The sequence below is a fragment of the Talpa occidentalis genome, unplaced genomic scaffold, assembly GCF_014898055.3.
Source record: "Talpa occidentalis isolate TD23 unplaced genomic scaffold, MPIMG_talOcc4v2.1 talOcc4.4, whole genome shotgun sequence".
NCBI lineage: Eukaryota > Metazoa > Chordata > Mammalia > Eulipotyphla > Talpidae > Talpa > Talpa occidentalis.
The window spans coordinates 34,129,569-34,153,849 of NW_023604295.1; the positions used below are offsets into that span (position 1 = coordinate 34,129,569).

At 49.2% G+C, this 24,281-nt stretch overlaps 1 protein-coding gene across 4 annotated transcripts in view; it reads right to left on the minus strand.

Moving 5' to 3' along the window:
* BCL6 (BCL6 transcription repressor) overlaps positions 1–24,281 on the minus strand; it is a 44,942-nt gene that overhangs the window by 3,724 nt on the left and 16,937 nt on the right. Inside the window, exons 1-9 of one of the 4 annotated variants that reach the window (XM_037525268.2) lie at positions 19,383–19,423; positions 9,131–9,169; positions 8,128–8,299; positions 6,434–6,655; positions 3,778–4,749; positions 3,053–3,237; positions 1,464–1,631; positions 324–454; positions 86–223 (exon numbers count right to left, since the gene is read on the minus strand). In XM_037525268.2, the coding sequence (XP_037381165.1) occupies positions 86–223; positions 324–454; positions 1,464–1,631; positions 3,053–3,237; positions 3,778–4,749; positions 6,434–6,655; positions 8,128–8,288 (1,977 nt within the window). In that variant the 5' untranslated portion in view covers positions 8,289–8,299; positions 9,131–9,169; positions 19,383–19,423. Of the gene's footprint in view, positions 1–85; positions 224–323; positions 455–1,463; positions 1,632–3,052; positions 3,238–3,777; positions 4,750–6,433; positions 6,656–8,127; positions 8,300–9,130; positions 9,170–10,336; positions 11,716–11,901; positions 12,104–19,382; positions 19,424–24,281 lie in introns of those variants that run through there. The other 3 variants (XM_037525270.2, XM_037525269.2, XM_037525272.2) reach the window with 3 other exon arrangements.

Genomic DNA, 24,281 nt, shown 5'->3' on the forward strand with positions numbered 1-24,281 from the left:
GAGATCATAGCAGAGAGTTCAGCTGCCCCAGCTTTCACGCCCTGTCCCTCCCAGACCAGCCAGCAGCCACAAGAGGTGTGCGTACATGGTAAGGTTTCTCTCCCGTGTGGATTCGCAGGTGACTCTTTAGAGTTTGAAGGTGCCGGAAACGGGTGCCACAGATTTCACAGGGATAGGGCTTCTCGCCGGTGTGGATGAGCACGTGGGCACGGAGATGAGCCACCTGGAGGGAAAAGCGAAGTGTGAGAGGCTCTGCAAGGGTGGGCTGCTGCCTCCCACAGCATGCAGAAGTTGAGGGGTCCTTTCCTCACACCCCTGCTCACCTGTACAAATCTGGCTCCGCAGGTTTCACATTTGTAGGGCTTCTCTCCAGAGTGAATTCGAGTATGGGTTTTCAGGTTGGCGGGCCGGTTGAATTGGGCACCACAGATGTTACAACGATAGGGTTTCTCACCTATTATCAAGAGAATGGGACTGTATTCAACGGGGAAAGGTCTTCATAGTCCCAGCCGCTGGATTTCCTAGAAAACTGCCCTTCCTGATTGCCACTTCAGCTTTCTTTCCCTCGGAAGGCAACAGAGATTCCACAAGCATCTCTCTCACACACAAGAGGAAGCTTTGGCAGAGTGGCAAGGAGGGCAAGACAACACAGGGAGAGGACATGCGGGAGGGAGATCACAGGAAAGCCCGGAACCAGCTTTATCATAGGATTATCTGAGGGACCTGGACAAGTCATGTGCCTTCTCTGGGCCTCAGTTTCCCTCTCTGGAACCTGAGCAGCAAATTTAGATGACCTGGAAAGGCTTCTCTAGATCTTAATTTTGAGAAGACTGATTCAATAATCAACTCGCTCGCCAAGGAGACACAATCAGGAGACTCTAGTTTCTCTGTTTTAGAGAAACATGCTTTTTCCCTTATGGAAACTACAGTGAGATTCCATTTGCAAGAGGGGTGGGGCCTGAGTATGAGGAGATGCACAGGCACAGCGAATCAATGAAAAGGCTGAGCCTGCCTTCATGGAAAGTCTCTGGGGTAACAGACCCATTTAAAATACCAAAGAGTCAACTTTGGACAACAATCAGGTTATTAAAAGTTACCTTGTAAAGGAGTATGAGTTGATAAGGAACAAGCCCTTAGAGGAAATCAAGAGGCTTTTGATTTTTTCTGGCTTTTGAAAACTCAATCTACTTCATCTCTATCAGCCTTAGTTTCTTCCCCTATATGGTGGGGACTAACATTTCTGACCCCAGCAAAGAAAAAAAAAAAAAAATAGGACAAAGTATCTCAGAGGGCAAAGAATACAGGGAGTGACTAGTTGCTAAGCAAAGACAAGACCGGGTTAGATCCCTCGCTCAGGCCAAGATGCAGCCTGCTCCCTGCCTCGCCCTACCAGGTTGCATGGTCCCACACTGTCCTGTCCCAGTCATCCTGATTGCTCCTGGCAAGGTGGGGCAGGGCCATACCCGTATGGACGGTCTTGTGGCTGGCGAGGTTGCCCTTGTAGCGGAAGGAGGCCTGGCAGCGGTCACACTTGTAGGGTTTGTCACTGTGGGTCTGCAGCGTGTGCCTCTTGAGTGAGGCCTCCTCAGAGAAGCGGCAGTCACACTCATTGCAGAAGAAGGCCCCATTCTCTGTTGGAGGGGGGGAGGGGACACCATTGTCAGCACAAGGAAGGGAGAAGGGCTGCAAGGCCTGTCCCCTCTGTGGCAATTCCCAGCGCCAAACTGAATGCCAGCCCTGCCCACCCAACAGTCATGGGTGCCCAGAGCAAAGGCCCTGTGGGGACTTCATGTTTCTGAACATTTAGTCTCAGTCCCTGAAGAGGAAGGAGACACATCTGAATATTAAGGGACAAAAGGGAAGCTCAAACCAACCGCTACCCATATGGCCTGCACCAGCTTGAGAAAAGCTCCGCAGGCTCTTCCTTCTCTTGAGAGCTTGGAGAAGGGACTTTCCTTATCAGTTCATAGTTTTATTTACACTGATGCATAAAAGAAGTCCTCCGGCAAGACCCTTCACCTCTCTGAGCCTCTCTCTGTGTCTCTATCTCCAAAATCAGGATAAAAGTCCCTGCCCTGACTACCTCACCGGAGCATATTGTATAACACAAAGCATTGCAGGAATGTAAGATTCAAATCAAACTCAATACTCTGAGGTCACTGAAGGAGGAATTGATGATAGACATGGTCACCCTGGGCACCTATCGGGATTTCATGTCTACCAAATAGTTCTGATAAAAGGAGATCAAAGATGATGCAAGAAATAGAAACAGAGGCCCAGAGAGAATGAAATGGAGTGCAGAGCAAAGGCAAATGGGCGGGGGGACAAGGGGGTAGTCCCTGTTCCCAACTGTAGGTCCATAACCCTGTGCCAAACCTCTCAGTATGTGAAACTGATTTTTCCCTTCTGTTATAACCAGGTGAAAGTGACATGTGTCGTGGTGGCTTAACTCTGATTAGGCATAACGGCTATATTTCTGCAGCTGGAGCTGGGGGAAGGGGTAGGCTTTTTTATCTAGTAAAAACTGGGGATGCCAAGCAAGAGACTATCCAGAAACTTCAACTTAATAATTCAGTTCAACTAATCTAACTCAGGTAACATTAACTAAGCACCTACTCCATGCAAAGGACTCACTAGGACCTATGGGAGGCTCAGGAGTGAGTAAGGTCAGATGCCTCTCCTATAGAATCTACAGCCTAGCAGGGTGAACTAACAGGTGCATATAGCAGTGTTTACAGCTTGGGTCCAGAGGACTGAGAAAGTTTTGGGAATTAGGTCAGGTCCACAGCCACCTTTGCTGGAATGAAGCTGAGAGGCTGTCAGTCCCACTGCCCCAGATTAACTCTAACACCCCCTACCTTGCCTTAGTCAGCCCAGTTCCCAAAGAGGCCAAGAGTGGGACAATGGCTGGTGATTCTGAGTGTCAATGGACTTCCAATCGGGGATTCCCTCCAAACCGAGACACGGTGTCAATAAAAAGGAAACACAAAACCCATGGGCAGAGGCAGGGGCCTCCCTTCTCCCTGGGAGAGGAGGCGGGAAAGGGACTCACCACAGCTAGAATCCGAGTACTCAGACTGGGTCTCTCCCATCTCCTCGGGGAAGGTGGGGCCTGCAGTGTGGAGGCACATCTCCGCATGCTGTGGGGACTGAGAGCCGCACGATGTGCACTTGGGGGGGTGCAGGTAAAGCGGTGAGTGGCTCTCGCTGCTGCTTCTGGGGGAGCCTGTCAGGGACCTGTGGGCAGGAGGAAAGAGCCTCAGCAGCTGGAGCAGAGTGCAACATTCTGCCTGGACTCAATACCCTTCCCTCCTCCCTCTGCTGAGGCCAGCCAGAGGCCAGAGCTGGCTCTCCCACCCTGGACCTGGGGCTGCAGAGTCGCCCCAAACAGCACACACATAGAGGTAATGAGGCGCTCATAACTCCACTCCTGGGCCCAGTTTCTTCCTCTTGGTGGACTACAGTCCACTGCCTCCCTCAGTTTAGGGCAAGTATGAAGACTGCATGCCACACATAGACCCCAGGGGCTGCCTCAGCAATTCATAAAATGTTCTGCTACCATCTAGGGGAAATCTCTCTCTTGCTACGAGAAAAGACAATGATGCCTGATAGCCTTCCTTACTTAGATGAATTCAATCAATGGCCACTCAGTTCACACCTTACTATGCTGCACATTGCTGGCAAGGAAGAAACACAGCCCCTCTAACCCTTAGAAGAAGAGAACCCAGAATGCTGCCCAGGTAACCCGGCTGCAGGTCAGATGGCCCCTGAAATCACCTGTTGACAATGTTATTGAGCCTGCTGGCCTGTGGGATGGTGGAGTCCTCCCCGCTGACGCTGAGCTTAGTTGGGGACTGGAGGTCCAGGTTTTCAGGCTCCATGGGCGGCTGGCAGGCTGGCGGGGCAGTGTAGGCGCGAGGGGAAAGGCGGCCCAGCTCGGCCTGCTCTGGTCCCTCCGGTTTGGCATTCTGGTTGAGGCTGTTGAGCACAATGAACTTGTATTTCTTCCAGTTGCAGGCTTTGGGGTCGGTGGGGCTCTTGGCTGGAGGAGAGCCAGAGGTCTGCAGGATGCAGGCATTCTTGCTGCTGCAGGACTCCGTGGGTGAATTGGGCTGGCAGTCGGACTTCTGGGGGCTTTGTGGACTAACCAGACCCTTCCGGTTCATGGGTGCGTTGGGGGGCTCGAAATGCAGGGCAATCTCATCCTCTGAGGAGGGTCTCTCCTCCTCCTTGCCGGTCTTATCACAGGGGAAGTAAGGGGCATTCCGGACCGAGGGGGCAGCAGGCTTGGGGCCCTCGGCCACGTTGTAGTGCATGTCACTCCGTGCCTCCTCCGGGGCCACCTCCTTGGGCGAGTAGATAGTGCTGTGGCACACACTGGGGGATATCTCCATGGCTGGCCGACTGTACTCACCAGGGACAGGCCTGGCACTATCACAGGGGAGGGCCCGCTCCTTGGGAAAGGGGTTGGCCACAGGCATCCGGGCATCTCGAAGCTCCTCATCTGAAAAGAGGAAGCTGCTGACCGGGAGGTGGCTGTACACGGGATAAGAGGCTGGTGGTGTGGACAAGCTGCTGTACAGGCCAGGGGCAAAGGCTCTGCTCTCACACCCTGGGGCATTCCTTGGTGGAAGGTTGTTCTCCACCATCTCGCGACCCCGATAGGCCATGATGTCTTGGGGCATCAGCATCCGACTATTCAGGAACTCCTCACGGGGAGGTTTGATGGCAGGAACCATCTCTGCTTCACTGTAGAAAAAAAAGAGAGGAGACATCGGCCTCCAAATCAGAACTGTTACCCAGATGACCTTCCACATGATACTGGCATATGTAACCACATTTGTGCTTGGTTCAGCTAGACATGGGGAATGTGGCTTGGGAATAGGGGAATATTGATAGTTACGAGGATTTCATGCTAGAAGTCTGGTGATCTAGCCCACAGTTGGGGAAACAAGGCCAGAGAAGGAAAGTGAGTTATCCACACATATGTGCCTGCTTAGAAACAACCTTGAATGTTTAAGTAACTTATGTGTGTGAATCTATAATTCTTCCAATTGAATAGCCTGTCAAAGTTTATCCAAAGTTTTCAGAGCCCTTCTCTCCTGCCCATTCAAAATCCCACAAGGACGAAAAAGCAGGTATTACTGTCCATCTGACATAGAAACAGAGGCTCAGGGATGGAAGAATTTCTGCAAGACTGGTACCATACCTTTAGAAGGTCATAGACTGACCAGTGCCCCATTGAAAAGAGGAATCATCCCAAGTGCTGAGAGTCACAGGGAAGTATACCTTGCAAAACAATCAGCATACAGCAGGGTAAAAAGCCCTGACTGTGGAGCAGCTAGACCTGATTTCCAGTCCCAGCTGTGCCACTTGGCAGTTAGGGGACCTGAAACAAGTTACTTAACTGTTCTAAGCACAAGGCCTGATCCATATAAAGTACCTGTAAATGATGGCAATGATGAGATTGCTACCATTATCACCCACCGGAGACGGAAAGCTCTAGCTGCAAATACTTGAAGGGACATTAGGGTGGGCAAAAAATAGGCCAGCTTAACATCATCACAGTGAACAGAGCTAGAACCAATGAGGGAAGGTAACAGGAGCCAGATTTCAACTTGTCACAAAGAGGACCTCCCTATCTGTCCAAGGGAGGCTGCACGGCTGTGGAACACTGAGCTCCTGGCTTCTGGACGTGTTCAGAGGTTGACAACCCTTCTGGTTAAGAAGGGATGCAATAATCCTAGAGCAGCTGAATCAAATGGTTCTAAGGAAGGAAAGTCCTGAGTCTCTGTTCCTTTGCTGAGCTCTTCACTTTGGTTCTCAGGTTGCTCACCTTTAAATGATAGGGGTATCTTACCAGCCCTTAGGTAGGGGATAAGCCACAGTGAATTAGTGAAGGTCACTGTGTAAATGTCCTCTCTAATAAGAGTAACATAAAAGTGACATAAAATATGAGTGAAAAAGCCTGCAGTCTGGGGGGGCTACTAAGACATATGTGTAAACAATTATATAGGAATCCAAAGGAAAACTAAAGCACACATTCAAAGAGTTAAACTGGAAGGACAGTGTGGAGGCCAGAAAAAGGCCTTGGAACACAAAGGCTGAGGGAGGAAAGTGATAACCTTAAAAATGTTCATGGAGGAGCTGGCATCCAAGCTTGGCTTTGAAGGATGAGTAGAAGGAAGAGCAGATCAAGTGAATGGAAGACAACAAGGGGTAGGGATGCACAAGACCTATCTGTAGAGCAGCAAAGTGTCCAGTCTGCCTGAAGCACAAGAGTCAAGAAGTGCCAAAGTGTACAAAATTTGTGGAAATATAGCATTTCCACTAGTCCCACTGGCATACGACAGAAGAGCTGTTCCGCATGCATGCATTATCAAGACTTTCTGAACCCCTCCAACTCCAAGGTTTCCTTCCAGGTGTCACTCACCTGGCTTTGATAAACTTCCGGCAAGTGTCCACGACATGCTCCATCTGTAGGTACATGGCTGTGGCCATCACAGCCATTATGTTGCCCTCCCGCAAATTGAGCCGGGATGTGTACATGAAGTCCAGGAGGATGCAGAAACCCTCAGGGTTGATCTCAGGATCCAGATTGATCACGCTGAGGTTGCATTTCAACTGGTCTGTGAAGATGCTGTAGAAGAGGCCACTGTAAAAAAAAAAAAACAAAAAACAAAACACTTGTCTCACTATAACAGACATGTAGAAATCTGGGATTAATTACTGTTATGGTGGGATAGAAGCTCAGACCCTCTCCCCTGGGCCCATGGCAAGTAATAACTCTCACTAACTGCCAGGGAGTCATATACATACATCCTCCTGTTTCCTTACAATGTGCAAGGTAGATAGTATCATCCTCCCTCTTTATAAACTGGAAGAAGATTAGAGAGGTTAAGTGATTTTTTTCAAAAGTCATAAAACCTTGTTTTCCCCTTAGTCTTAATTGCATGGATCACCAGAGTTAAATTTAGCCCTCATTTGCAGTAACCCTTTTCAGTCTCTAGTTTTGGATTAAGCATTCCCCTTCTGGATCCATTGCATTATCCTTATTTTTAAAATCCAATTGTATTTTTTTAAGAAGTGAATTAGACATTGATGATGAATCAATAAAATGATGACTACATTTATAGTCAACTGATTTTTCTAAAAGTTCATGGACTATCATCATTCTTAGATGATCCAAGTGAAATCGCAGGTCACGCCTCCCTGACCCAGGTGCCTGGTAGAGAAGAATGTATTCTGTTGAAAGCCAGGATTCTGAGTTGTCATCTCAATGCTACTCTTATTGAGAAAGTTGCCAGCTACAAGCCAGACTTTAAGCAGTAAGGAGTTATGCGACCTTGGGGAAGATACTTAATTCCCTATCTGCAAAGCAGGATGAATCATGTCTATCTCATTGGGTTGAGGCAAGAAGGAAAACACAGAAAGTAAAGACTGATGCCCAGCATTCAGTTAGCATGCTGTACTATTTTCACAATCCTATAAGCTTCTTCTCGCTCCAACTGAAAAGCAGGTGCCTGTTGTAGATGTTAAGTAAGTTCTCAACAACAGAGATCCCTGACTCTATATCATTTCATCTGTCTACCTCTCTATCTAGAAAATGGAGGTAATCGTGTCAGCCATAACACAGGGGGTACCTATGTATATCCAGAGATGATGTGATATAAAATTGTCCTGCATACTTGAAAGTCTTGTCATATATGACGAATTAGCTGGCTCACTCTCACTAACTTACATGTGCTCTGAAACACGCATGAAAACACAGTTATAACATAAAATACAATTAGGGAATAAAAGAGCAGTAGATCTCAAAATAACTTGCATAAAATATTTCAGAACTCTCTCCATGTTTCATTTTTACATAGGTTAACTGCAGTTATTCTTCATGTTTGCCCCCAAACACATCCCTTCTTGAGATAGCATATTATTTCTTCTTCCTTGATTCCCACAAAACACAAACTCTTTTCTAAAAGTATGTACATTCTTCCTGGGAACTGATGTTGCCAAGCTACATGCAGAGATCTGGAGACAAGTGAGGCACAATCCCAAACAGCAAAAGGCCTACAGGTCCCCCTCTTCTGCCCCTTTAATTGATCTACTTTTCCCTTCCAGACACCTTACCTGCAGGCCATGAGGACTGTCTTATGGGCTCTAAACTGCTCTCGGCTCACGACGATGACAACATCAGTTAAGATGTCACGGCTCCGGAGACGATTAAGGTTGAGGAGAACATCACTGGCGTGGCGGGTGAACTGAATACAGCTGTCCGCCGGTGACGCCATTTTGTCTTCACCTAAAAAAAAAAAAATGATTAAAATCCTGTTAGTCCTCCAGAGCCTGCTTCTGCTTGTCTGAGAACAGGTGGTTGAGCCTGCTAACATGTCAGGTGCAAGCTGAGGTCCCTTGTGATAAGCTTTGAACAATTCAAGGACCATTATTCTTTATATCTATAAGAGTTGAAATCTATGGGAATAGAAAGCCCTTTAGGGAGGAGAAGAGACTGACTGAATATTTTGTTGAGTGTTTTCCCACATACCAAGTACCCTGCCAGCACTGAGAGGGAGAATGTGTGTTACAGGGCGGGGAGGGGGGGGGGTGGGAGGGGTGGGGGAAGAAAGCACACTTTGAAGGTTAGCAAGCTAGCTTTACCTTTTGTTAGCTGAGTAACCTGAGCCAAGCTGCTTCTGGGCTTTGCTTTCCCAAAATGGGAGTAGTAATACCTATGTGGTTGTAAAAATTAAAGCTATGTGCCAGGTCCATAGTAGGTCCTCAAAAATCTCAGCTATTCTCATGTCATTCTTAATCTCATGCCATGGACCCATCTACCATCTGTCAGCCCTACTGGGCTTCAGCATTGTTTCAATGTACCTGGCATATTGCTGGTGTATAGTAGGTGGCTAAATTAATTGGAACTAAGAAATGAGTAAGCAATAAATGGCCACACACGTGTTAAACGAGTCTAATGCACGGGTGAAGGCGTAAGGCCTGGGAGTGACAGAGAGGGACTTGGCTTTTATCTCATTTAAAGAAAAGTGGCCATGTTCACAGAAACACATGCACTGGCAAATTCAAAAGAAAACAGTTTTCCTGCAACATTTGAAAGCATAGAATTTGATCTGCTTACCCAATGCCTTGATTCAGAGTCCCAAATTTTGCTTAAAATCTGCAGGGAAGAGAAGAAAGCAAACAGAAATCGATTTAACGAATGTAAGATTGTCCACTGTCATCTTATTTTAGGATACATGTACTTAGTGTTACTTTGATAGTTGCAGCCTACCAGCTGGTGTGGTTTTACCCACAAGCTAGCAAACATTTTCCCAGCTCTGTGCTCTCACAGAAACAACAGCCACCCAAAGCTCTGCAATGATGTTTTTACCCTGAGTACTGGGAATACAACTGCATACATTGATAGCATATAAATATACACATAAATTTCCTTTCTCAAAGTAAAATACTATAACATACAAAGGGCACTTGAGTTTATGTGAAAGAAAAAAAACAAGAAAAGTGGTTCTTTCAGTATCAAAGAGGATGGTCATCCAGGGGCCTAAAAACCCTGACTGTTTTTCAAAACCTGCTAAATAGTATCTTTCAAGTCTTAGAATGATTCTGTAAGGCTGACAGGGTCAATAAAGGCTGACTCTTTATTCCTGTTTCACAGGTGACAAGACTGAGACTTGGGGGCTTCAAGGGGCTTGTTCAGGAGCAACAGCCAGGTGGGGTTTCCTGACCATCTGAAGCACTTAAGACGGGATATGGAACCTGCAGAATACAACCTGAGATGGCATAGCCATGCTTTTCTTGAGAATCTTTGCCTTTTTCAAAGTTTCCTCTCCCTTCCCTCCTGGGTCTAAGACCACATACAGTGCTACCAACTTCCAAGTTTATACTTCCCCCACCTGGTGAAAGATTTAACTGTGTGGTTAGCTGAGAACCGGCCAGAGAGTACACACAAAAATGTACCCTCTCTAATGGATTTCTCCAAAACTAAATAACGTAAAGCACAGGTGTAAGACTCTTATTTAGGTCCAGATGTGAGCTGCAAAACAAAATATTTGAACCTTTCCCCCTCTCCTTTTTAAAAAGAGTCCAGTCCTTTAGAAGTATTTTCTGAGTAAAGGGGCCTGAGGCCAAGGAGGTCATGTTAGGCCACATGGATGGATGGTGGCCCGGCCCCTAGGTCTTCTGGCTCAAATTCCTGTCCCCTTTCCAAATCAGCCTACGTGCTGTACAACATGCAGGACAGCAACCCTGATGTGGGTGAATCTCATTTTTAAGTTCCTTCCCCCACACAAACACTTTGCCCCCATTCCAGGCTGCTGAGTCTTACCAAATGAGCACTCTAAAATGGGAGGTTTCCTTGAGTCTGTAACCAAACACTCTGACATTTCTCTGTGGTCCCAAGTGCCAGTCACTCAATCTCATCGGCTTCAAGGTTAGTGTGTGCATGTGAGTGAGTGGGGTGGGGGAAGAAAATGGGGGAAGGGAGAGGACAGAAAAAGACAAAAGAACCTATTTCCTCCTCTCCCCATTCTACCTCAGGATGGGTGAAGAGAGCCACTAAATTGGTCCTCACGGAACGATTCGATGATTGTCTCCTTTGAAAAAGAATACTGAGGACACAGGTGAGGTTTATAAACCTCTCCTCTCCCCTCATGGAAGAATCCCTACGCACTTCGGGAATACCCACGGTTGTCCTTTAACCAGTTTCAACCACCAGCTTGCTTGTGGATTTCCAGTCACAGACTTTTGGAACCACAGGAAGCCCAGATTTGCCATTTCACCTTGACAAGTGGCAATGACTCACTCCAGATCGAATTGAAACAAACAAACAATTCCCCTGAGTCCACTGTCAGCCAGGCCCTGGGCTGGGCACTTTTCACCCTAAATCTCTGCCCCATCAAAGACAAATGTACATGTACGCACACTCACTCCCTCCTAAACTAACTCTGCCACAGCAAGTGAGTGTGTGGGTTTTGATGGGCAAGTGCACCTCCCTTCTAGATGCTGCAGGTGTGGAAACACCCCTAACTTGGAGAGTTTTTTTTCTTTTTTTTACAGACCACCTAGCTCTTCCCATCTATTACTGCATCCAATACTCCTAACAGCCCTGATTTACCAGGGAGAACCCTGATGTTCTCGGGATAAGTCTTCTTCCAGATCTCAAAGCCAGTTCTCAGCAAAGTCCTGGAAAAACCCTGTCAGCTAGCTTCAAGTCATCCCACCAAGGCCACACGGAGGACTCAGTCCACAAAAACCAGCGCCCTCGAGCAAGCAAGGCAGTCAGGGAGAAACTGACAAGCAAGCGGCTCCAGCCCCGGACTTCCCCCAGCCTGCCCCAGCCACAGCAGCAAACACCAAGTGAGAGTTTCACGTCGCCTTCCCCACCACGGCCCCTCGCCTTCTCTCCCTGGGTGTTTCCCTGTGTGTTTTCCATTAGACACCTGGAGGAGAGAAGGCAGATCCTCTAAAGAAGTTGGAATAAAAAGAGGGGGGGGTCCCCCTTACATCCTTCAAAAAAAAAAATAAGGCAACCAGAAAGAGGGAAAAAGAAGACAAGGCAGGCAGCCTTTTGGGGAGGGAGACAAGCGTGAAGGACGAGTGGAGGTTACGAGCAAGAGGGCGCGCCAACACGAAAGCCCCCTCCTGTCCTGGCCTCTCCACTGGGAAGCCTCACCCTCTCGCTCCCTCGGGCAGCCCTGAGCCCCGCGCGCCAGAGCGAGCCCGCGCCCCTGCCCGCCCGCCCGTACCTGTCCGCCAGGCACCGCCCCCCGCGGGCGATGTGCGGGCGCCGCGGCCCATGCAGCTCCCAGCCCCGCGGGCGCGGCGGCCGTCCCGTGGTGAGGCTGTGGCAGCCCTAAATTTGGCTACATTCAAATAAAACTTTCCGCGCACCTCGGTGGCTAACATTGTGTGCGCCTCTTTTTTTTTTCCCTGTTAGGCCGCCAAGGCAGGGGGCAGTGAGGGGAATGGCACAGCCCTCTCATTCCCGGAACGCAGTTGATCTCAGCTCAGCGATTTCACAGAACACTCTCTGCCGAGCGGCGGCTCCAAGGAGAAGTAACTTTCCAGGAAGCCGCCGGCCCCAGACGGCCGCCCGGAGAGCGGCCTGCGCGCGCGGGCCGCGGGGGTTCGCCCAGCAGGGAGGGGGGCCGGGGGCTCGCGGAGGAGAGCGCGCGCGTTCCTCCAAATTCCTCGTCAGCGCCCGGTCCAGGGCGCTCACGGCGCGCTCAGCCCAGCCCCTGCTGTCCCTCCACCGCCCCTCTCGGTTTGCCCCTTTTCTTTTCTAAGGGGGTGGCCGTGCGAAGCGCCGAGGTGAGAAAGATGGACCCCCGAAGCCTGAGGGTCTCCACCTCGGGAGCCCCAGCAAAGTTAGAGGGAAACTAAACCGAAAGTCCCTTCCGCCTACGTTGGCAAGAAGGGAAACCCAACTCAGCACGGTTTCCGCCCAAAGTCTTCAGAATAGGAGCCGCCAGGCCGAGCCTGGCCAGGTTTCCGGATTTTCCAATCCGATTTCTCCGAACCCACATAGACACGGTCAGGCTTCGGCCGAGGCGCGCACGGGGGCGCGCGGGCATCGCCGGGCCTCCGCGTGACTTTCCCGGGAGTTAGGACCCCTGGGTGCCACTTCCTAACTGATTTCAGTACAGGACCCAGGAGGCGCTTCGGGGCCTGGGGGTGGGGTGGGGTGGGGTGGGGGGACTCGAAAACCCAACTTGTAAGGCCTCAGTCTGGTCCTAAAACTGGCGGCAGCGTCACCCCGCGCCGCGAAGCTGCCCAGCGGCGGAGGCGGGGTCAGGGTCGTGTTTAAAGACCAGGCTTTTTAGGACTCATAAAATCCTACTGCGAGGCTTCCTCATCCTTCCGCCGGTGGGATAAAGGTGTCAACGAGGTTTGAAATCTACTAGGGGGTGGGATGAGAATCTGGAGAGGGAGGTTAAAATTAAATAATGGCACTTATTGGCAATTAGGAATCCCGTGGATTCTGAAGCTTAAACCTAACCTTGCTTTTCCGCGGCCGACCACTAGAGAGGGCCCTGCATCCACGCCTGGAGCAGACACCCCCCTGGTCGCCCCGCCTCTCCTTCCCATTGACCTAGTTTAGACAGTTTCCAGATTTGAAAAACGCCCTCTGCCCTTCCTCCCGCCCCCTTTTCTATCCCGGTCGGATTTTGGATTATTGGTCATCTAATAGCTCCAATAATTCGCTGAAAAATCCAGCGTTGCATCAGGAAGTGCAAAGCATCCTTTAGGGTCAGGTACGAAGAATTTGAATAAGGCTGGAGCTGCTGCAGTGCAACCCGCCTCGAGGCCCCCTCGCAGCCCTCAGTAACCGCTCAGCTCGAGAGCAGCTGGGGGCTAGCCACAGTGGTGAGGCGGTAGGGGGTGGGGTTAGCCGCCGAGTTGTTTTTGTTCTAGGAGACAACACTCTTCGCGCTCTTGACTGGGGGGCGGTAAGGTGGGGAGACCACAGTAGATGAAAGCGAATTTGATAATGTGGTGGCCTCGGCAGTCGCTTGGGGTGACCGAGGTGTTCGGGGACACTATGTCCTGACTTTCATTTCTATCGCGTTTCCTGCCAACAGCGGTCTTGCAAGCCTGCAAGCTTCTAGGAAATGCAATAAAATAGAGGGATGTGTTTTAGCATCAAGATCTGAAGAGGAGCTGCAGAAGGGATATGCTCCCCATGCTCCCGGCTCCAGTCAGCCTTCCAGAAAGAGCCGGCACAATGCTAGCAAACCAAGTCCCCAGCATAGATATCTCGGGCATCCTTACTGGACCTGGCTCAGCCTTTGCAAAAAAAAAAAAAAAAAAAAAGGCGGGCGGGGGAGGGGAGCGTCATGATCTCCCCAAACTAACAATGACTTTAAAAAAATACGATCTGGAATGAAGTCAGCCAAGGTCTTTATTCACGTTAATGAAGATGGAAGGCACTAACTGTCCTTGGAAAGCGATGAGTCAAACTTCACCTCTCTTCAAACACGTTTCCAACCCAGATACGTTTCCAACGCGAACAGAGGCGCGTTTCTCCGACGCGGCCCCCAGCAGCTCCCCAGTAGGAAAGGCTGAATTCGATCCCGCCCGACTACAGCGTCTCCCGCGCGCGAGCGCCACGGCCGCCGCTAGGGGCCGCCAGCACGCGGGTGCGCAATTACCATTTAAGTCTGGAGCTCCAAAAAAACTTTGCTAAGAAGCTGTTGTGGCACAAATTCTACGAGGATTACACTCTGCCCGTCCATATGACACCCCCACCCCCGACACACACATACACACAAATGATTTCTTGCCAAGCCACTAAGCAAAGTTTGGAAGGAAGGGGAACAGAGTGATTTAAGGATTCAAATGTGAGCGTCTGGCACAGCAAGGCACATCTCTGCAAGCCCAGAGAGACTGAGCCTTAACCACCCCTTACACACGGACCCGACCCCTCAAGATCGGAGACCCCCAGTCGTCACCAATCCAGTAGGCTTTTATGTCTGTTACCGAAAATCTTAGGGTGCACTTTCTAAACCCCTCCAAGACAACTGGAGAACCGCTTCCAACTATGGAAACCTAAGAGGTTAAGATGCGGGTCGGACAGCTGCTCCTTTCTCTTACATGCCTCAGAGGGGCCGAGATAAATTCACCTTTGACTTTAAGTCACTGACCTGGAATCCAGAAACTTAAAATCTGGTCCTGGTTAGGTCACTAATTCACCACTAACAGGCCCCCTCACCAGCTGAGTTTCCTCGGTTTTAAAGAGTCCCACAGCATGCCTCACAATTAACATCCCCTGAAGAGGCCACAGCGACAGGGACCAGGAAAGAGTGTGTTCCTTGCCGGTTATTACACGGTTCTTACCCAAGGCAGGAGCCTTTAGCTGAGCGACCATGGAAAGTGCGCTCATCAGAGGACTTCTACTTTTCATGCACCTTACCAGAACTCTGGGTGGAAGTCAGATAACATCCTCGCTGGACGGTGCCCTCCCTCTGACAGTCCTAGCGCCAACTCAGGATACTGGGGCACCCTAAGGTGACACCATCGGCCCACGGCCCAGGGCGGGGAGCTTGACCACGACCTACCACTAGGTGGCAGACTCAGCCCGTTCGAAAATCACCTCTAGGCCAGTTTGCACACCCGACCGTTCTCCCACCTTTTTTGTCTTCTAGGGGGAGGGGGTTCGCCTCCAGAGCCAACGCAGGAAAACATTTAATTTACAGAGTGTGACTCGTTCTTCCTGACGCTCATGCCGCTAACAGCCACACATAGCACGATATCAGAAGCTGCGTTCTTGTGTTATACATTGATATATTTTTTTCCCTTGCCGGAAAGGCTGCACGTATTGGGAAGAAGAAAGGGTGCACTTGTCTTCAAAAAGTGGAATAGCACTAGATGGTATCAGCAGAGATTCCAGCAAAGACAAGTCGGGAATAAACTCCTTTTGATGACCAACGGAGAAAGAGGACCCTGGAGGCCAAGAGCAGGATCCTACCCAGGCTCACAGCCTACGGCAAAGCCGGGCTGGGGTGGGGAAATGAGTCTGGTCTTTGGGTGGGGCTGCTGGTCTCCGACTGGGAGGTGGGGAAGGTTGGGAGGAGCCGTTCCCGGCTTTCTGGGGGCGAAGAGCAACTGGTCAGTTTTGCCACAACAAGGCACCCTCGCTCTGATCACTGAGGCAACGTTCCCACTTGTTGCGCAGTGCAGGAAATCGGCACGCGCCACGCAGCCTGGACTCCCAGGGGGAACCAGACCCAACTAAAGACCGGTTTACCGTTGCCCGACGCCATCCACACGCTTCCCCCCACCCCGGCCCACCCCCAATAGCGACACCGTCACCACCAGTAAAACTGCAATACTTCCAGTCACTGTGGTGTTCTACACCAAAACATTCCTCCATATCTGAACGTCAGACTAGGGAGCATAATTCAGATGCCCTGAGAAGTCAAATCCGAGGGAAGGGGGGGGTTCCTCCGCAAAAACTTGCCACTTAAAACCAGCTAGGCAACCCCCCCCAGGCCTGCTCTCGACCCTTCTCCGCGCGCCCGCGCACATAAACACATATGGACACGCGCGCGCGCGCACACACACACACAACTACTTTGCCTCTAATAACAGCCTCACTGAAAAACAGTTTTCCCTCCCTATTGGAAAGATCAGCTGCAATGTATTTTTTAAGTTAGTTTTATCTTTTTCCTAAAGAAAAAATAAGTCTCATAAGGTCATTTCACAGTATTTTTCAAATATTTGACTTTTGCAAATAGTTTCACCCACCGTGGGGTGGCGCTGCCGCACCGCGGCCTCTGAATCTCTTAAGTTTTTCACAACAAAGTGGGTTGTGAGTGTGGCTACTTGGCAGGGGAGAGAGGGAAGGAAGGATTTTGACATCTAATCATGGCTACCATTTACTCAACCAATAACTGGAACTCTTCAAGGTTCAGCAAACGACAGCTTAAGTAAGAGTTTGGAGCTCCCTCCCTGTCCACCAAACCCAGAATAAATTGGACAGTCTTTTCAAGAAAGCACGGGGTAAAATCCTTCAAAACTGAGCACAGAGAAAAAGGTCAATTGGAGAATTCTTGCTTCTGGCTTCTTTCTCCTTTCGGGTAACCCCAAAACTGGGTTGCCCACTTTCTACAAACAGCTTCTATTGTCAGTATCAATAGATCCTTAAAATCGGCCAATTCTTGGGCCTACACTATTAGAAAATCTTCCAAGTAGCATATTGGAAACTTCTATTTATAAGTGGGGGGAGGGAGGAATATTTCCCATCTACAGGTTTCTATTTTGGCCTGAAGACTCAACTACAGTCTTTCAAGCAAGGGAATGCCCATCTCCTGGCAATCTCTTTTCAACATTTCCTCCTCCAGAGACAAATATCTTTTCTCCAAAAAAAAAAGTATATATTTTAAAGCGAGAATATGATTTCACCTCGTTCCTTTGAGCTCATGTTTGCTACCTCCAGGAATAGCGTGTGGATGAGGGCCAGATGAACTTCAACTTGGGCTGCAGATTTACGAGGTTCTGTTCCAGTGCCAAAGGCTCTTGGTAGTAAATAGTAAGCAAAATAGATACCTGTCTCCTGACGGATCTTGCTGGGCCCCCTTTGATTTTTTTAAGTTATTTATTAAAACCACACACACCTTGCAAAGAAAAAGGGAAACTGGCAGTCTCTGTAGAGGAAGCCAGTGGCATCGCTCAGAGCCACAAACTGTATTTCTAAACAGCCCTTTCCCTGGTTCCCTCTCCTGCCCCACTTTCTCTCCCCCCACCCTCAAGTAAAAAATACATCTATGGATGCTCATTTAACTTAAAAGAGAGAGAGAGAGAGAGAGAGAGAGAGAATAGTGCATTACAAGAGTTTCCTCCTGGAAACTATAAACTGATTGAAAAATCCATTAAAAATTAAATCAGTTTTCTGGGGAGACGACCAGCTCTCTGAGGCGGTCACGGACCCAAGAACAGGACTTTTCCAGCCCCCTATTTGGGCTCATCCACATCTCCTTCAGCTGTCAGGACCCCCCCCCCCCCACCAAGTCTTAACACTTGCGAGAAGGTGCACAACATAAAAAGCGTCTTTTTCTTTTCTTTTTTAATCTGTTGAGCTGTGTTTGTTTTCCATGGGGAGAGCTTAAAACTCATTGCAACACTAGTTCCATTTTTCGCCAGAGTTCCAATAACACGGCATCAGAAAGGCAATGCAATCCACACTTCTCGAGACCTCAGGCGGCGGGGTGGCCCTTCGCTCCCGCGGCCCCCAGCATCGCCGATTTCCGAGGCTCCAAGTCCCAACCCGCGCCCGCCCCGCCCCGGGCCGCCGCCGCTGCTGCCTTCCCCGGTTCCTACTCCCTGGAGGAGCCACAGGTTGCAAATCCAACCAACCTCGCCGTCCGTTTTTGCAAAATCACTCACAAAGCTCTCCCTTGGGCGCCCGCGTGCCCTCCTCGAGCCCGGTCCCCCCGCCAGACCCACAAAGTGCCCTTCCCTGCTCCCGGGTCCAGCACGCAGGCACCCGGGCTGGGCTGTTTGTTTGTCGCCTTGCCCTGTGCAAGGACCTCAAGAATCCGAAGCCTGACGTTAGCGACTCTCAGGCCCGCGGTTGTCCTTTTTACAAAGCTTGCACCGCGGGGGAAAAATAAAATTTAGGAAAGAGGGGAACAGCCATTGGGAGTTAACCAGGAGTCACGCAGCGCCCTAAATACAAACACCGCGGCCGCCAGAAACCCCGCCACCTTTCCCGCTGGTCTGGGCGGTCCTGCGAGGTTCCCCGAGCCCCTGCAAGCTGAACCGCACCGCAGGTGCAAACGCGCACCCCATTCCCACCCCACCCCCCAAATCTCTGTCCCGCCAGCAGCTTCCCTCTTTCGGATGGGGAGAAGGAGCGCGCGGGCTGCCGACTCCCTCGACTGCCAGCAAGAAGCAAGAAAGAATAATTTCCAAAGTATCCAACATCCCCGCCCCCAGGCAAGCCGAGGGCTCCCCCAAACACAGGGGCAGGAGCCACCAAAAACACTCGGCTCTCGCTAGGAAGAGCACGACTCTGAAATAGTAGCAACGACACTTCATCTGGGCTGGTGGGGGGAGCAAACCCCGAGGAGTTCGGGTTGCATTTTTCTCCCCAAATCTCGGCAGGGAGGCAGGGAATCCATCTGGGGGACCGAGGCCGGTGGAAGGGCGCCAGCGCGGCGAGCGGGCGGGCAGCTCCCTCCGCGCCTCCGGGGTGACCCAGAAGCCCGGGCGAGGGGCGCAGAGGGGCGGGGAGCGGCGCGGGGAGCGGGGAAGGGGTGGCTGGAGTGAGGGAGCAGAGAAGGCAGTTTGCAAGCGCGAGAGAGGGAAAACACAGCCGCGCGAATCCAGCGAGATCACAAGCCGAACGCAAGCAGCAGCAGAAAGAGCGAGAGCGCGAGCGCGCGTCCCCCCCGCCGGCTGCGGCCAGACAGCCCCCCGGCCGGCCCGAGGCACCCCCAAAACACGCTCTCGTCCTCTCGGCTCCGGCCGCCCCCGGCTCCCCTCCGTCCTCGCCTCCACCTCCTTTTCTCCGAGACCAAAACAACACCAGGGAGGGCGGCCAAAGCCTCCCCAAACCGGCCGATGCGCTCAAAGACAACAAGAATAAAATAATAAACATATTAAAAATCTCTATAGCCTAGAGTGGGAGAGACGTGGGGCTAAGCTTCGGTATTTATTTTAACACCTGACAGCTAGAATAAATAAATAGATACATTTATATCAATAGATACACATAGGAAACTTGGAGCCAAAGCATTTGGCAAGAGCGGAAAAAAAAAGAATTAAAAGGTAAAATAATGATCATGAGCAGCGGCGGCGGCAGCGGCACCAGCGGCAACAGCAGCGGCGGCGGCAGCAGCAGCAGCGGCGGCAGCAACAGCAATAATCACCTGGTGTCCGGCCTTTCCTAGAAACTTCTTGCATCACCACTTCTAAGAACCCCAGTTCTAAGAATCAACAGAGCTCAATTCTCGGAATTTGAGCTGCGGGCTCTACCACTGCGCCGCGGCAGGGGAGGACCCGGTGTCAGCGCCGCCGGACTTTTGCCTCCTCCGGGGCAGAAAAAGCCGCCCGAGTCGCACCGTTTTCCCACCCGCCGGGATATTTCGGGGTGCTCACGGGCTCGGGGCCGCGGATTTGGAGGTTTGGGCTGTGGGGTCCACGGGCTGCGCGGCGGCCCCCCCCGCCCGCGCCGCGCACGATGGTACGGTCCGCTCCGCCGCTGTCACGTGGCTCCGCTCTGTGACGTCGGCGCCTTCGCTGTAGCAAAGCTCGGCCTCTGGAATTCTGAGAACTAATTTGCTATTCGGTGACATAGGAGGGGGAGTGCGCTGCGCCTTCCCGGGGTCTGGGGCTAATTCCTCCTCTCTTACCCATAAACGCAGCTCCTTGAGCTAAGTACACAAAAGGGAGTGAGAGGCTCGAACCGTTGGAAAAAGTCTGTTATATATTGTAGGGTAGAGGCGAGTAAGAGAAAAAAACAGTAAACACCAACAGCTCTTTCCAGCCAGAATCTTAGGCTCCACGAGAAAAATATTTGTCAAGCAGTTTTCGGTGGGTTCAGTATTTTTATTTGGGACAGGTTTTTTGGTAGCTTTTTTTTTTTTTTTTTTTTTTGGTGCTCTTTGGTGTGGTGGCTTGGGATTTTTGGTTGTATTTTTGGTGATTTTCGGATTTTTTTTTGCTTCTGATTTTTGCCTTTTGCAAGTTTGTGATGTTACGTAAATCGTAGGATTCCCGCATCGGTTGGATTTTGTTTTGTGGTGTGCGGTGTTTTTTTTTGTTTTTGTTTTTCCCTATCTAATCTTTCAAGCGCTTTAAAGAAGATGGGTTGTTTTCATATTGGTACTGATGAAAGAAGCTTAATTTTTGGTCCTATGTAACAATCCCAGCCCCCCCCCCACTTTTTCCTTTCTTCTGCTTCTTTTTTTTTTTTTTTTCTGATTGAATATTCTTTTTCCCCTTGGATTTTTACCGAGAGGAAGCTCTCCTGCACTGAGAGACATGGTCAAAGGATTTGTTTTGGTTTGGTTTGTTTCTTTCCAGGACAGCAATTGGTGGGTTTATTCTTTCTGTTGCTGTTGACTCTTAGGAAATTTCCTGCTGCTAGCAACGTGTGTGTGTGTGTGTGTGTGTGTGTGTGTGTGTGTGTGTGTGTGTGTGTGTGTGTGTGTGTTTGGGTATGTGTATGCGTGTGTTCTACAAAATTCTGTAAACCAAATACATGTTTGTGTTTTGCTTTTTCTTAAGGTCTTGCTTCACCCCCCCCACCCCGCACCCCCTTCAAGGTCGTTGTAAAAATCTCTTCTGTGTGTTTAAGAGATCAGCCGGAGGGAATTGTAAAGGCCTGCCGTGCCAGTATCACAGATACTGCGTGTATTTAGAACAGACTGTGCTACAACTACACCTCGCTGCACGCGGCGCAGTCGTCTCTGCTTTCGAGCTGAGTTGAGAGCCGGAGAAGGGGGAAATCTTTCTTTTTCTTCCTTTCTTTTTAAAGGCAAATGCAGTGCAGAATCATTTCGCTGTGGGCCTGGGTTTGTTTATTCAGAACTGCCAGTTTCCCTATTTAAATGTTGGTTGGGGTTTTTTCCCCTCCTACTCATCCCTGAATGAGGGAGACTCTTGTTTCTTTTATGTCTCTCTCTTAAAAGAAGGGTGTGAGGGGAAAATAATATTTCAGATTCCTCAAGAATTAACCCAAACTGTTTGGACCAGAAGCCGCTTTCAAAGGTCAGGCTGTTCTGAGCCTTGGCTCTGAGAGTCCTTCAGGCAACTCATTAAATCACAGATGAGTTCTTAAAGGTTCCACAAAATTTCTACACATGTTAATTTCCGATAAAGATATCTCCCCAAATAATCTACCTCTCCCAACCCCAAATTTGGTTTTGTAGTGGAGTAGCCAGCAGAGCTACCGAAGATTGTTTGAGAGGCATTTGGAGAGTCTTTCCTATTAGAAGTTCAGATCTGTCACTGAAACTGCTGTTGTTCGTACAGCCCCCTTTTTAAAAGCCTGTGTTGGTGGCTTTAGAGCCACAAGAGGTCCAAAAGAGTTGATTATTTTTCACAGGGTCTAGAGTTTAGGAAATATGCATAAGTATCTGTCCCTGTGAAATTTGAATATTTTAATACTTATTGACAGATGGATTACTGCAGCCTCTGCAGAAAAGCTTGTCTTGTGAAGGATTTTTGAAAAATATACATAGGCCTAATCCTGTCACTGTTGTTGAAATGAACATTTTACCCCCAAAGACACATGATATTGTCAAGTGCAGATTTATTCTGACAGAAGGCAATCTTTTTTTTTTTTAATTTGTCTCCTTCCCTGCCGTTTTCAGAGTTTTAACTGAATGCCACTGGATTAAAAATGACACCCTAATTTTACTGAAGTAGTTTTCTTTGCATATTTGTGTGTGTGAATTTTTTTTTGGGGGGGTCTTTTATGAGCTGTAAGAACTTCAGGGTTTCTCAGCTGTATCTATATGGTTTAGAATGTGAATTGCATGGATATGGATTATTATTGGTTCTATAATGAAATGACTGTTATGATTTTTAGTTAGTTTTCTTGTCAAATATGCCACCCTATTTCATTATAACCCTCCACCCCCCCCCACCTCGAAGACTCGGCTTGACCCTCCTAAATATTTTGCCACTCCAATTTTAGCCCCATGGGGGCGCTGCAGAGCAAAGGGAAATCGGCTCCCTCTGGCAGTAGAACTTACCAGAGTGGGGGCTGGAAAGGAATTTACCCTTCTAGTACTTCCACCTTCTTTAATTGTCTGCAGGGAGCCCTTGGAGGGACAACCCACCTGGCTGGGTTTACAAATAATTCACTCCACCACCAGGGACCTCTACCCTCACACATCCCACATTTCTACTACTTTTGCTTTTTGTTTTTGCCAATCAAAGTGTTTACATGGAAAGAATTGATCAGAACAGAAGGAGACCATTAGAAGAAAAGAGATATTCTAAAGACACTTGTTTAAGTCAGTCGCTTTCGGAATGTTAAGGAAGATTTGCTGCCACCTCTCAACCTCTTTTTTCAGTTCCTAGGAAAGTCACTTATCAAATATTCTATGGTTGAATTCTGCAGAGTGGCCTGCCTTCTATCATTCCTGAAATCCCCCATCAGTAGCCCTTTGGTGTCCCTGCATGGGTCTCCCTCACTCCAGCAGTTCTCTCTTACAGAATTAAAAGGACCAACAGGTCCATAGTCAAATTCCTTTAAATCCCCTTATGAAGCTCTAAAGAGAGATTCCATGCCTACCTTGGGTCTTGTGAGCGATTCCTGTAGACTGGGAGGGACTAAGCCTCAAGCTGTCCTATGGTTTAATGGTTACTGGTTATTATTATTACTCAGAAGAGAGGGCCACTCTGGCCCTTTTGCGTGGTGGACTGGGCATGGTAATAGGCTCCTAATCACAGCTGCTGGGTAAATAAAAGCTTTGCTGCAAAACAAAACAACCTGGTCCTAATATTACATTTATTTAAGGAAAGAAACAGATTTCGCATCCAGCTCCCCTTGCTAAACCTTCCCAGAAAATTCAGTCACAGCTTTAAAAGAACCTATCCTTTGAATAAGCACCGTCTTAGTCTTATCCTTTTTTCTAAGGGGACCCCAAACAGGAAATTGGTTTTGCCTCCCAGGAACTTCTGGTACCTGCTTGATCTTTCAGCTATCACATCATAGAATGATAGATTTTAGAACTAGAAGGAAACTTGCAGATCAATCACTCAGCTCCTCGGGGCTTCAGACCAGCAGTGTATGCGACCCCAGGAACATAACTACATGGTTTGTGTGGCTTGCTGGTCCTGTGTCATTTTAGACAATTAGGGTGATGTGACTACCTGGGTTTGGAAGTGGGTGTCTTATTTTCTGGCAGGATTTCAAGGCTGCTTTGGGTTCTGTGTAAGCTGTAAACTGGTTCTAAGAGCAACTGCAAGTCTCTGTGAGTTTTGATGGTTGGTTATGCTTGTCACCTGTGCTTCGGTGCGCACACTGCTTTCCAAGGGTCTGGGAGATGTTATCTACCTGACATGTGAAATTATACCTATTCGTTTTACGTCAAATCCTTCACTTTGTGCTATTGTAAACAAGCTGCTTGGAACAAGAAAGGAATTCTCTTGGTACGTTTTAGAGAAATTGAGCAGAAAATTTTGAGATGTTAAAAAAAATGGAAGATGATTTCCTACCACTACCTTCTGAAAAAGAAGTGTCAACGTTTAATTTTGATCCATATGCTGCCTGCTTTCAGCCTGCATTATTCTGAGACTTTTTTTCTTTAGAAACCTTTTTAGTTTTGCTCAGAGTCCCCCCCCCACCCCCAACACTGATTTTCCACACTTTTCTCACTTATTTAAAATGGAAATAAATATCAGGAGCTTAAAATAGAGAAGTGATGGGGGGGCGCGCGTAATCATTTGTTTATTGCATTCGATCACTGTTTTGAATAGCAGGGTTCTCACTTCCTATGAAACCTTAGCATGAGGGAAAGCAGCAGCTGGACTACGAGGAAGATGAAGGGAGAAAAGCCCTTGAGTGTTTGTAAACGCAGGGTGGCTGGCCCACCCTCCACCAGGCTGCTAGCAGTACTTAGTTGTCTTTACTACCTAAGGCTAGAAGTGGAAAAACTTGATTTGCGTGTTGTGCCTGGGTTTCTTTTTTTTCTTTCTTCTCCACACCGCCCTCTGCACACCTGACCATGCACAAGCCTATCTGAAGCCGGCTGGATGGCAGGGAGAGCTGGGGAGCGGAAGAATGTGCAGAGGGAGGGAGTGCTCGGTACTTT